The 13,069-nt window shown below is 42.0% G+C and overlaps 1 protein-coding gene across 6 annotated transcripts in view; it reads right to left on the bottom strand.

Moving 5' to 3' along the window:
* rimbp2 (RIMS binding protein 2) overlaps nt 1-13,069 on the bottom strand; it is a 337,590-nt gene that overhangs the window by 194,543 nt on the left and 129,978 nt on the right. For all 6 annotated transcript variants that reach the window (XM_034169645.1, XM_034169648.1, XM_034169646.1 and 3 more), the window contains 2 exons: nt 6,608-6,717; nt 5,646-6,515 (listed from right to left, as the gene is read on the bottom strand). In XM_034169645.1, coding sequence (XP_034025536.1) covers nt 5,646-6,515; nt 6,608-6,717 — 980 coding nt within the window. The remainder of the gene's footprint in view (nt 1-5,645; nt 6,516-6,607; nt 6,718-13,069) is intronic.

Raw genomic sequence — 13,069 nt, forward strand, 5'->3', positions numbered from 1 at the left:
TGTTCTCCTTGAATTGCTGGCTGTCTGAGTGGTGTCCAAAAAATGAGGTGGGCTTCATAGATAATTGGCAAAGCTTCTGGGGAAAACCTGGTCTTGTTAGGAGAGACGGCATCCATCCCACTTTGGATGGAGCAGCTCTCATTTCTAGAAATCTGGCCAATTTTATTAAACCATCCAAATAGTCACTATCCAGGGTTGGGACCAGGAAGCAGAGTTGTAGTCTTACACACCTCTCTGCAGCTTCTCTCCCCCTGCCATACCCTCATTACCCCATCCCCGTAGAGACGGTGCCTGCTCCCAGACCACCAATAACCAGCAAAAATCTATTTAAGCATAAAAATTCAAAAAGAAAAAATAATATAGCACCTTCAACTGCACCACAGACTAAAACAGTTAAATCAATCAATCAATCAATTTTTTTTATATAGCGCCAAATCACAACAAACAGTTGCCCCAAGGCGCTTTATATTGTAAGGCAAGGCCATACAATAATTATGTAAAACCCCAATGGTCAAAACGACCCCCTGTGAGCAAGCACTTGGCTACAGTGGGAAGGAAAAACTCCCTTTTAACAGGAAGAAACCTCCAGCAGAACCAGGCTCAGGGAGGGGCAGTCTTCTGCTGGGACTGGTTGGGGCTGAGGGAGAGAACCAGGAAAAAGACATGCTGTGGAGGGGAGCAGAGATCAATCACTAATGATTAAATGCAGAGTGGTCTATTAAACATTAGGTCTCTCTCTTCTAAGTCCCTGTTAGTAAATGATATAATAATTGATCAACATATTGATTTATTCTGCCTAACAGAAACCTGGTTACAGCAGGATGAATATGTTAGTTTAAATGAGTCAACACCCCCGAGTCACACTAACTGTCAGAATGCTCGTAGCACGGGCCGAGGCGGAGGATTAGCAGCAATCTTCCACTCCAGCTTATTAATTAATCAAAAACCCAGACAGAGCTTTAATTCATTTGAAAGCTTGTCTCTTAGTCTTGTCCATCCAAATTGGAAGTCCCAAAAACCAGTTTTATTTGTTGTTATCTATCGTCCTCCTGGTCATTACTGTGAGTTTCTCTGTGAATTTTCGGACCTTTTGTCTGACTTAGTGCTTAGCTCAGATAAGATAATTATAGTGGGCGATTTTAACATCCACACAGATGCTGAGAATGACAGCCTCAACACTGCATTTAATCTATTATTAGACTCTATTGGCTTTGCTCAAAAAGTAAATGAGTCCACCCACCATTTTAACCGCACTTTACATCTTGTTCTGACATATGGCAGAGAAATTGAAGACTTAACAGTATTCCCTGAAAACCCCCTGTTGTCTGATAATTTCTTAATAACATTTACATTTACTTTAATGGACTACCCAGCAGTGGGGAATAAGTTTCATTACAGTAGAAGTCTTTCTGAAAGCGCTGTAACTAGGTTTAAGGATATGATTCCTTCTTTGTTATGTTCTTCAATGCCATATACCAACACAGTGCAGAGTAGCTACCTAAACTCTGTAAGTGAGATAGATTATCTCGTCAATAGCTTTACATCCTCACTGAGCACAACTTTGGATGCTGTAGCTCCTCTGAAAAAGAGAGCTTTAAATCAGAAATGCTTGACTCCGTGGTATAAATCAAATCAAATCAATTTTATTTATATAGCGCCAAATCACAACAGTTGCCCCAAGGCGCTTTATATTGCAAGGCAAAAGCCATACAATAATCACAGAAAAACCCCAACGGTCAAAACAACCCCCTATGAGCAAGCACTTGGCGACAGTGGGAAGGAAAAACTCCCTTTTAACAGGAAGAAACCTCCAGCAGAACCAGGCTCAGGGAGGGGCAGTCTTCTGCTATAACCCACAAACTCGCAGCTTAAAGCAGATAACCCGTAAGCTGGAGAGGAAATGGCGTCTCACTAATTTACCATCAACATGTCTATTAGACCCCATTCCTACCAGGCTGCTCAAGGAAGCCCTACCATTAATTAATGCTTCGATCTTAAATATGATCAATCTATCTTTATTAGTTGGCTATGTACCACAGGCTTTTAAGGTGGCAGTAATTAAACCATTACTTAAAAAGCCATCACTTGACCCAGCTATCTTAGCTAATTATAGGCCAATCTCCAACCTTCCTTTTCTCTCAAAAATTCTTGAAAGGGTAGTTGCAAAACAGCTAACTGATCATCTACAGAGGAATGGTCTATTTGAAGAGTTTCAGTCAGGTTTTAGAATTCATCATAGTACAGAAACAGCATTAGTGAAGGTTACAAATGATCTTCTTATGGCCTCAGACAGTGGACTCATCTCTGTGCTTGTTCTGTTGGACCTCAGTGCTGCTTTTGATACTGTTGACCATAAAATTTTATTACAGAGATTAGAGCATGCCATAGGTATTAAAGGCACTGCGCTGTGGTAGTTTGAATCATATTTATGGAACAATCAGGTCAAATCTTATCTTAGGGACCTCATAGTACCATATCACCCCAATAGAGCGCTTCGCTCTCAGACTGCAGGCTTACTTGTAGTTCCTAGGGTTTGTAAGAGTAGAATGGGAGGCAGAGCCTTCAGCTTTCAGGCTCCTCTCCTGTGGAACCAGCTCCCAATTCAGATCAGGGAGACAGACACCCTCTCTACTTTTAAGATTAGGCTTAAAACTTTCCTTTTTGCTAAAGCTTATAGTTAGGGCTGGATCAGGTGACCCTGAACCATCCCTTAGTTATGCTGCTATAGACTTAGCTCACAGCTCATAGCTTGCTCACAGGGGGTCGTTTTGACAGTTGGGGTTTTTCTGTAATTATTGTATGGCTTTTGCTTTATAATATAAAGCACCTTGGGGCAAGTGTTTGTTGTGATTTGGTGCTATATAAATAAAATTGATTTGATTTGATTTGATGACAGTTCTTGGTGCTGCTAAACGAAGCATGAACCCAGAGATTCTGTTACTATTACTTTGGCACCTCACGCAAGTAAGGCCTAACCTTATTAACCCCCAGAGCAGCAGTGATAAGGAAAAACTCCCTCTGAGGAAGAAACCTCAAGCAGACCAGACTCAAAGGGGTGACCCTCTGGTTGGACCATGATACAGACATAAATTACAGAACAATTCACAAAACAAATATACAGGAAATGCTGTTGGTGCACAGGACAGGAGGGTCTCCAGCACAAATACTACACCCATCTCTGGATGGAGCTGCACCTTAAACAGAGAGAAAAAACAGAATCAGGCATCAGAAAGACAAAAAATACAGTATAATTTGCCAGGATACAAAAAAAAAAAGAAAAACAGGATACTAAGGTGATCACCAGCCACTAGCCCCAAGCTTCACTAAAAGAACCAGAATTTAGATAAAGTTGAGGCTGCGGCCCAATCCGTTTACTAATACAATGAATTAAAACAATAAAAAGCACAGAACTATACTATGCCAGTATGCTAGCCATATGAAAGGTTATCCTTCTTCCATCAATGATTGCAGAGGAAACTGAAAGGTACAGTGGTATGTAAAAGTTTGGGCACCCCTGATGATTTCCATGATTTTCCTTTATAAATCATTGGTTGTTTGGATCAGAAATTTCAGTTAAATATGTCATATAGCAGATGGACACACTGATATTTGAGAAGTGAAATTAAGTTTCTAGTATTTACATAAAGTGTCCAAAAATTATTTAAACAAAATTGGGCAGGTGCATAAATTTGGGCGCCGTTGTCATTTTATTGATTTGAATACATTTAGCACTAATTATTGGAACACAAAATTGGTTTGTTAAGCTCATTGACCCTTGACCCGCTTACACAGGTGAATCCAATCATGAAAAAGTCTATTTATTGTGGCCATCTGCAAATGTTTCCACTCTTTACACCTTTTGAGTGGCAACATGGGAGTCTCTAAACAACTCTCAAATGATCTGAAAACAAAGATTGATCAACATCGTGGTTTAGGAGAAGGACACAAAAAGCTATTGCAGAGATTCCAGATGTTAGTTTCCACTGTGAGGAACATAGTGAGGAAATGGAAGACAGCAGACATAGTACTAGTTAAGACCCAAAGTGGCAGGCCAAGAAAAATCTCAGATAAGCTGAAGCGAAGGATGGTGAGAACAGTCATAGTCAACCCACAGACCTGCTCCAAAGACCTACAACATGATCTTGCTGCAGATAGTGTCTCTGTGCATTGTTCATCTATACAGCCCACTTTGCACAAAGAGATGCTGTATGATGCTGTAATGCAGAGGAAGCCTTTTCTGCGTACACGCCACAAACAGAGTCGCTTGAGGTATGTATGCTAAAGCACATTTGGACAAGCCAGCTTCATTTTGGAATAAGGTGCTGTGGACTGATGAAACTAAAACTGAGTTATTTGGACATAACAAGAGGCGGTATGCATGGCTGAAAAAGAACACAGCATTCCAAGAAAAACACTTGCTACCTACAGTAAAATTTAGAGGTGGTTCCATCATGCTGTGGGGCTGTGTGGCCAGTGCAGGTACTGGGAATCTTGTTAAAGTTGAGGGTCACATGGATTCCAGTCAATATCAGCAGATTCGTGAGAACAATGTTCATGAATCAGTGACAAAGTTGAAGTTGCTCTGGGGCTGGATCTTTCAACAAGACAATGACCCTAAACACTGCTCAAAATCTAAGTACAACATTCTGGAATGGCCATCTCAGTCCCCAGACCTGAATATTATTGAAAATCTGTGGTGTGATTTTAAGCGGGCTGTCCATGCTCAGAAACCAACAAACCTGAGATGTTTTGTAAAGAAGAATGGTCCAAAATACCTTCAACCAGAATTCAGACTCTCATTGGAAGCTATAGGAAGCATTTTGAGGCTGTTATTTTTTGCAAAAGGAGGATCTACTAAATACTGATGTATTTTTTCTGTTGGGGTGCCCAAATTTATGCACCTGTCTAATTTTGTTTAAAGAATTATTGCACACTTTCTGTAAATCCTATAAACTTCATTTCACTTCTCAAATATCACTGTGTTTGTCTGCTATATGATATATTGAACTGAAATTTCTGATCCAAACAACCAATGACTCATAAAGGAAAATCTGCATGTGATCCACTACTCAGTGTTGAGGACCCCAGCAGCAGAAGGCCAAGGGAACATCCACATTTCACTTGTCTGTGAAAGATAGTTGGTTACTTTCAGGAGGTGGGATTGGACAAGTTGTCTATCTGGGTGGATGCCCCCCAGAATCCACGGCAGTTCTGTAGTTCTGTAGGCAGCAACACGTGGCACCAGTGCATGCTTCCAGACCTGCCCTGACCTGAACATTACATTTCAAGCAAACAAAAGTTTCAGATATTGACCAAAGACTGTTTTGGGTCAATATCTGTGATTTATGTGTTATGGGAAACTGGGTGATCCTGGCACAGATAAGACAGACAGCGACATGACAAAAAAGCATGACCCTGATGGAGGATCACGGGTGGCTGAGAATGAGCAGTCTGGCTAAGCTGTTGCCGATCCAATAAAAGTGAGATGTTTTTCAGATTTAAATTTGCAAATCTCAAAAATAACATACAAATTAATAAAGACATTTTCACCAGTGGTGTCAAAGCGATCTGTCTGTAGGTGGCTCCAGCTTGGAGATGGACCACTGCTCTGCCTTTCATTGAAATAATACAATAGAGATACAGACCTGCAGGCTGAGTGCAGAACTCCACAGAGATTTCCCTCTTGTCCCTTTGCTCCATAGGAAGTTGCCAAGCCACCTGATGTGGTTGTGCCACAACCTTCACCTTGTAAACGGTCATGGGCTTCAGGTTGAAGAACTTGTATTTGTAGCCTCCTGCCTTGACCATGTCATACTCTGCCCCATTGAGAAAAATGGTGTGACTGTGGTTGCTGCTGCTGGGCATCCAGGAGAGCTCAGCAGAGACCTGTGTGATGTGGTCCACCCGCAGGTAATAAGGCGCCACCACCACATCCTTTCCTATGAGCAGTGTGCACCGCAGCTCATCGGACAGACCCTGTTCAGTGACGCTTTGCACTGAGATGCGGTAGGTGTTGGTGGCCAGGTTGAGCTTCTCAATGAGGGATTTTGTCCTGCCCCCAAACGGGACACTCATTCGCACCTTCTTATCCACCAAGACATTGTAGCCACTGATTGAGCCCCAGCTCGGAGGCACCACAGGAGGATCCCAGCCAATAATGACACTTTTGGACAGCTGTTTAATCAGGCTGATGCGGCGGGGATAAGGCACAATGTCTTCACCAACCTCGTCAATGCTGACGTCCAAGGTCCCTGTCCCATTGCTGGATGAGCCCTGAAGATCAACACCCAGGCTGCTGGTGCTGAGACAGTCCAGTTTATTGTCAGACAGGAGGCTACAGATTCCTGAGCCCGATCCTGCACCAGCCCAAAGTCTCTGAGCACCCAGGCTACTGTGGTTGAGGTAGCCAGATTCTTTAGTCACGTCCCTGTGTTGAACACAGGATGACTCCTCATCTTGGACAAAATCCACAAAATTAGATGGGACAAGCCCACGCTGTCCATCGAGCAGCTCTCCTGAGGGGGAGAGGAGAAACCCTGGTCAGAGAGTTGGAACTGTGGTGATACAAGAAGACAAAGGAAAAAAATAACACCATTGAAAATCAAACCTTCATAAAAACCATCTTCATCCATGGTCCCATAAACATATAGGTACTTTCCAGCCACCAGGGGGAGCTCTGCTTCAGGATGCTCATTTGGCCCATCATAGGGATTATAACTAGAGAGTCAAAAACAGAACAAATCAATGACCAGGGTCAGGTACCCGGGTACAGTGCGTCCTTGACTCATCATCTGATTGAAGCACACACAGAAGACAAACAGCTACACGCATTTTTTGATTGAGCTTCTTATAAAAGTTTGCATGTGTGTGTCTGTGTGTGTCTCTGTGTGTATGTCTGTAGCTGTGTTTGTGTGTGTGTGTGTGTCTCTGTGTGTGTCTGTATGCGTGTCAGTGTGTATGTGTCTCTGCATGTGTGTGTGTGTCTGTGTGTATGTCTGTTTGTGTCTATGTGTGTGTGTGTGTCTGCATGTGTGTGTCTCTGTGTGTGTGTCTGCATGTGTGTCTCATGTCTGTCTGTGTGTCTGTATGTATTGATCAACATATTGATTTATTCTGCCTTACAGAAACCTGGTTACAGCAGGATGAATATGTTAGTTTAAATGAGTCAACACCCCCGAGTCACACTGTCAGAATGCTGGTAGCACGAGCCGAGGCAGAGGATTAGCAGCAATCTTCCACTCCAGCTTATTAATTAATCAAAAACCCAGACAGAGCTTTAATTCATTTGAAAGCTTGACTCTTAGTCTTGACCATCCAAATTGGAAGTCCCAAAAACCAGTTTTATTTGTTGTTATCTATCATCCACCTGGTCATTACTGTGAGTTTCTCTGTGAATTTTCAGAATTTTCACCTTTTGTCTGACTTAGTGCTTAGCTCAGATAAGATAATTATAGTGGGCGATTTTAACATCCACACAGATGCTGAGAATGACAGCCTCAACACTGCATTTAATCTATTATTAGTCTCAATTGGCTTTGCTCAAAATGTAAATGAGTCCACCCACCACTTTAACCATACTTTAGATCTTGTTCTGACTTATGGTATGGAAATTGAAGACTTAACAGTATTCCCTGAAAACCCCCTTCTGTCTGATCATTTCTTAATAACATTTACATTTACTTTAATGGATACCCAGCAGTGGGGAATAAGTTTCATTACAGTAGAAATCTTTCAGAAAGCGCTATAACTAGGTTTAAGGATATGATTCCTTCTTTGTTATGTTCTCCAATGCCATATACCAACACAGTGCAGAGTAGCTACCTAAACTCTGTGAGTGAGATAGATTATCTCGTCAATAGTTTTACATCCTCATTGAGCACAACTTTGGATGCTGTAGCTCCTCTGAAAAAGAGAGCTTTAAATCAGAAGTGCCTGACTCTGTGGTATAACTCACAAACTCGCAGCTTAAAACAGATAACCGTACGTTGGAGAGGAAATGGCATCTCACTAATTTAGAAGATCTTCACTTAGCCTGGAAAAAGAGTCTGTTGCTCTATAAAAAAGCCCTCCGTAAAGCTAGGACATCTTACTACTCATCACTAATTGAAGAAAATAAGAACAACCCCAGGTTTCTTTTCAGCACTGTAGCCAGGCTGACAAAGAGTCCGAGCTCTATTGAGCCGAGTATTCCTTTAACTTTAACTAGTAATGACTTCATGACTTTCTTTGTTAATAACATTTTAACTATTAGAGAAAAAATGATTCATAACCATCCCAAAGACATATCTTTATGTTTGGCTGCTTTCAGTGATGCCGGTATTTGGTTAGACTCTTTCTCTCCAATTGTTCTGTCTGAGTTGTTTTCATTAGTTACTTCCTCCAAACCATCAACATGTCTATTAGACCCCATTCCTACCAGGCTGCTCAAGGAAGCCCTACCATTAATTAATGCTTCGATCTTAAATATGATCAATCTATATAACAATATCAATCAATATCAATATCAATCTAATATTAAAAAGCCATCACTTGATCCAGCTATCTTAGCTAATTATAGGCCAATCTCCAACCTTCCTTTTCTCTCAAAAATTCTTGAAAGGGTAGTTGTAAAACAGCTAACTGATCATCTGCAGAGGAATGGTCTATTTGAAGAGTTTCAGTCAGGTTTTAGAATTCATCATAGTACAGAAACAACATTAGTGAAGGCTACAAATGATCTTCTTACGGCCTCAGACAGTGGACTCATTGCTGTGCTTGTCCTGTTAGACCTCAGTGCTGCTTTTGATACTGTTGACCATAAAATTAAAGGCACTGCACTGCAGTGGTTTGAATCATATTTATCTAATAGATTACAATTTGTTTATCTAAATGGGGAGTCTTCTTCACAGACTCAGGTTAATTATGGTGTTCCACAAGGTTCTGTGCTAGGACCAATTTTATTCACTTTATACATGCTTCCCTTAGGCAGTGTTATTAGAAAGCATTGCTTAAATTTTCATTGTTATGCAGATGATACCCAGCTTTATCTATCCATGAAGCCAGAGGACACACACCAATTAGTTAAACTGCAGGAATGTCTTACAGACATAAAGACATGGATGACCTCTAATTTCCTGCTTTTAAATTCAGATAAAACTGAAGTTATTGTACTTGGCCCCACAAATCGAAACATGGTGTCTAACCAGATCCTTACTCTGGATGGCATTACCCTGACCTCTAGTAATACTGTGAGAAATCTTGGAGTCATTTTTGATCAGGATATGTCCTTCAATGCGCATATTAAGCAAATATGTAGGACTGCTTTTTTGCATTTGCACAATATATCTAAAATTAGAAAGGTCTTGTCTCAGAGTGATGCTGAAAAACTAATTCATGCATTTATTTCCTCTAGGCTGGACTATTGTAATTCATTATTATCAGGTTGTCCTAAAAGTTCCCTGAAAAGCCTTCAGTTAATTCAAAATGCTGCAGCTACAGTACTGACGGGGACTAGAAGGAGAGAGCATATCTCACCCATATTGGCCTCTCTTCATTGGCTTCCTGTTAATTCTAGAATAGAATTTAAAAATCTTCTTCTTACTTATAAGGTTTTGAATAATCAGGTCCCATCTTATCTTAGGGACCTCATAGTACCATATCACCCCAATAGAGCGCTTCGCTCTCAGACTGCAGGCTTACTTGTAGTTCCTAGGGTTTGTAAGAGTAGAATGGGAGGCAGAGCCTTCAGCTTTCAGGCTCCTCTCCTGTGGAACCAGCTCCCAATTCAGATCAGGGAGACAGACACCCTCTCTACTTTTAAGATTAGGCTTAAAACTTTCCTTTTTGCTAAAGCTTATAGTTAGGGCTGGATCAGGTGACCCTGAACCATCCCTTAGTTATGCTGCTATAGACGTAGACTGCTGGGGGGTTCCCATGATGCACTGTTTCTTTCTCTTTTTGCTCTGTATGCACCACTCTGCATTTAATCATTAGTGATCGATCTCTGCTCCCCTCCACAGCATGTCTTTTTCCTGGTTCTCTCCCTCAGCCCCAACCAGTCCCAGCAGAAGACTGCCCCTCCCTGAGCCTGGTTCTGCTGGAGGTTTCTTCCTGTTAAAAGAGAGTTTTTCCTTCCCACTGTCGCCAAGTGCTTGCTCACAGGGGGTCGTTTTGACCGTTGGGGTTTTTCTGTAATTATTGTATGGCTTTGCCTTACAATATAAAGCGCCTTGGGGCAACTGTTTGTTGTGATTTGGTGCTATATAAATAAAGTTGATTTGATTTTGATTTGTATGTGTGCGTGTCTGCGTGTGAGTGTCTGTATGTGCGTGTCAATATGTGTGTCTGTATGTGTGTGTGGGTGTGTGTGTGCGTCCATATGTGTGTGTCTGTAGGTGTGTTTCTCTGTGTGTATCTCTGTGTATGTGTCTGTGTGTGTGTCTATGTGTGTCTGTTTCTCTGTGTGTGTGTCTGTATGTGACTGTGTGTCTGTGTGTGTCCATATGTGTGTGTGTCTGTATGTGTGTATCTCGGTGTGTGTGTGTCTGTCTGTGTCTGTTTGTGTGTGTGTGTCTCAGTGTGTGTGTGTCTGTGTCTCTGTGTATGTGTGTGCCTGTGTGTGTCTGTGTCTCTGTGTGTGTGTCTGTATGTGAGTGTGTGTCTGTGTGTGTCCATATGTGTGTGTGTCTGTATGTGTGTATCTCGGTGTGTGTGTGTATGTCTGTGTCTGTTTGTGTGTGTGTGTCTCAGTGTGTGTGTGTGTCTGTCTGTGTCTGTCTCTGTGTGTGTCTCTTTTTTGTCTCTGTCTGTGTGTATGTGTGTCTGTGTCTCCTGTAGATTTGTTTCTGTGTGCCTGTGTCTCTGTGAGTGTGTTTGTATGTGTGTCTATGTGTCTGTGTGTGTTTCTCTGTGTGTGTGCGTGTGTGCATTTGCGTATGTCTGTGTGTGTGTGTGTCTGTGTGTGTTTCTCTCTGTGTGTGTTCTGGTGTGTGTGGATGTCTGTGTCTGTATGTGCGTGTTTGTGTGTCTGTGTTTGTGTCTGTGTGTGTGTCTGTGTTTCTGTGTGTGTCTGTATGTGTGTTTCTCTGTGTATCTGTGTGTATGTCAGTGTGTATGTACGTGTCTGTGTGTGTGTCTCTGTGTGTATCTCTGTGTGTGTGTCTGTGTGTGTGTGCCTTTGTGTATGTCTCTGTGTCTCTGTGTGTGTGCCTCTTGTGTGTGTCTGTCTGTGTGTGTGTGTGTGCCTTTGTGTATGTCTCTGTGTCTCTGTGTGTGTGTCTGTCTGTGTGTGTGTATGTGTCTGCCTCTGTGTGTCTCTGTCTGTGTGTGTGCCTCTGTGTGTGTGTGTGTGCCTTTGTGTATGTCTCTGTGTCTCTCTCTGTGTGTGTCTGTCTGTGTGTGTGTATGTGTCTGCCTCTGTGTGTCTCTGTCTGTGTGTGTCTGCCTCTGTCTCTGTCTGTGTGTGTGTGTCTGCCTCTGTGTGTGTCTGTGTGTGTCTCTGTCTGTGTGTGTTTCTGTCTGTCTGTGTGTCTCCTGTGTGTTTGTTTCTGTGTGTCTCTGTGTCTGTGTTTCGGTGTGTGTGGGTGTCCGTGTCTGTATGTGTGCGTGTTTGTGTCTGTTTTTGTGTGTGTGTCTGTCTGATGATTCCATTTCTTTTTGTAATCTCTAATTTTTAAGCTCTGCTGAAGAAACCAGATCATCTTGGTCCTGCTTTTATTGTCCAGGTGGTTGTAGCTTGTCAGGTTGGTCATCGTGCTGTTTCTCTGCTTTGTTCTCTAAAACTGTATTTAACTGCTCAGGGCCTGATTTGCTAACGGTCCGCCTCTATGAAACAATGTGAAAACTCAGTATCACCCAACAACAAATGTGCAAACTGATCTCCTCACGGTGTACACTGAGGACTTCAAATGAGCATAATAACATGTTTTGTCCATTTACTTTTTGCCTTGATGAACATGTAATGGCCCAGTCACACGGCACACGATGATTCCTGAATGAAGGAAAAAGTAAAAAAACATCACAATTCGTTGAGAAAAGGTGGATGAAAGAGCTTTATCACCAAACAGTCTGCGAAGCAAGAGCGTAAAAGGGACGAAAGAGGAACTTAACAAAACCGAAGCTCACGATCTCGACGCTTTAACAGAACACGCCTGGAGCCACAGCTGGAGCAATGTGTGTCTGCATCTCTGAGTTCCAGGACTCGGCCCTGGGACGGAGCTCATAGCACCTGAGTCCTGGAGAAACTGCAAACAGAAGCTGTGGAGATCTGTGTGCATGTCGGTGGATCCACCTGTTCTGGTTCCTCGTCCAGAACAAAAGAGGGATCGTCTCCATCATTATCAGATTCCTCACTGTCTGTCGACACGCTGTGCGCTCCGTCTTTCTCCAATTAAAAAGAAAAAAATGTTCCGTGGTCACTGCTGTATCACTGTATTATGTTCTAAGCTGTATATATTTATTTATATATATTTAATAAATATAATATATATTTATTTCGGGGAGGTGATGATCTAGTGGTTAAGGTGTTGGGCTTGAGACCAGAAGATCTTGGGTTCAAATCCCCGCCTGACTAAAAAATCACTAAGGGCCCTTGGGCAAGGTCTTTAATCCCCTATTGCCTTGTATGGCAGCACCCTGACATCGGGGTGAATGTGAGGCATAATTGTAAAGCGCTTTGAGCGTCTGATGCAGATGAAAAAGCGCTATATAAATGCAGTCCATTTACCATAAATATAAATATAAGTGTAAAGATGATTGAATATATCAGAACAGTAAATTAATCTGTGCGTGTGAACGCGCACATTGACTCGTGCGGTTGTTCCACCAGCTGATCACTGATCCACAGCATGAATTCTGTCTTCCAGAACAGCTTTTTATATCATCATTTTGATTCATCTACCTGTTGCCACATGTACAGAAGGACTGGATTGTCATTCCTACACTCATATTGTTATATTTAATACAAAATAAAAAGTGCACGCAGCAGCTCCTGCTGCTGCTGATGCTGCATTCAAGTACCGTCGGAAATTACACAACTTTTTTGTTGTTTCAAATTCAAGTTGCTTGTGGCAAAATAATTAATTATATCCAT

The sequence above is a fragment of the Thalassophryne amazonica genome, chromosome 5 (genome assembly GCF_902500255.1).
Source record: "Thalassophryne amazonica chromosome 5, fThaAma1.1, whole genome shotgun sequence".
Lineage (NCBI taxonomy): Eukaryota > Metazoa > Chordata > Actinopteri > Batrachoidiformes > Batrachoididae > Thalassophryne > Thalassophryne amazonica.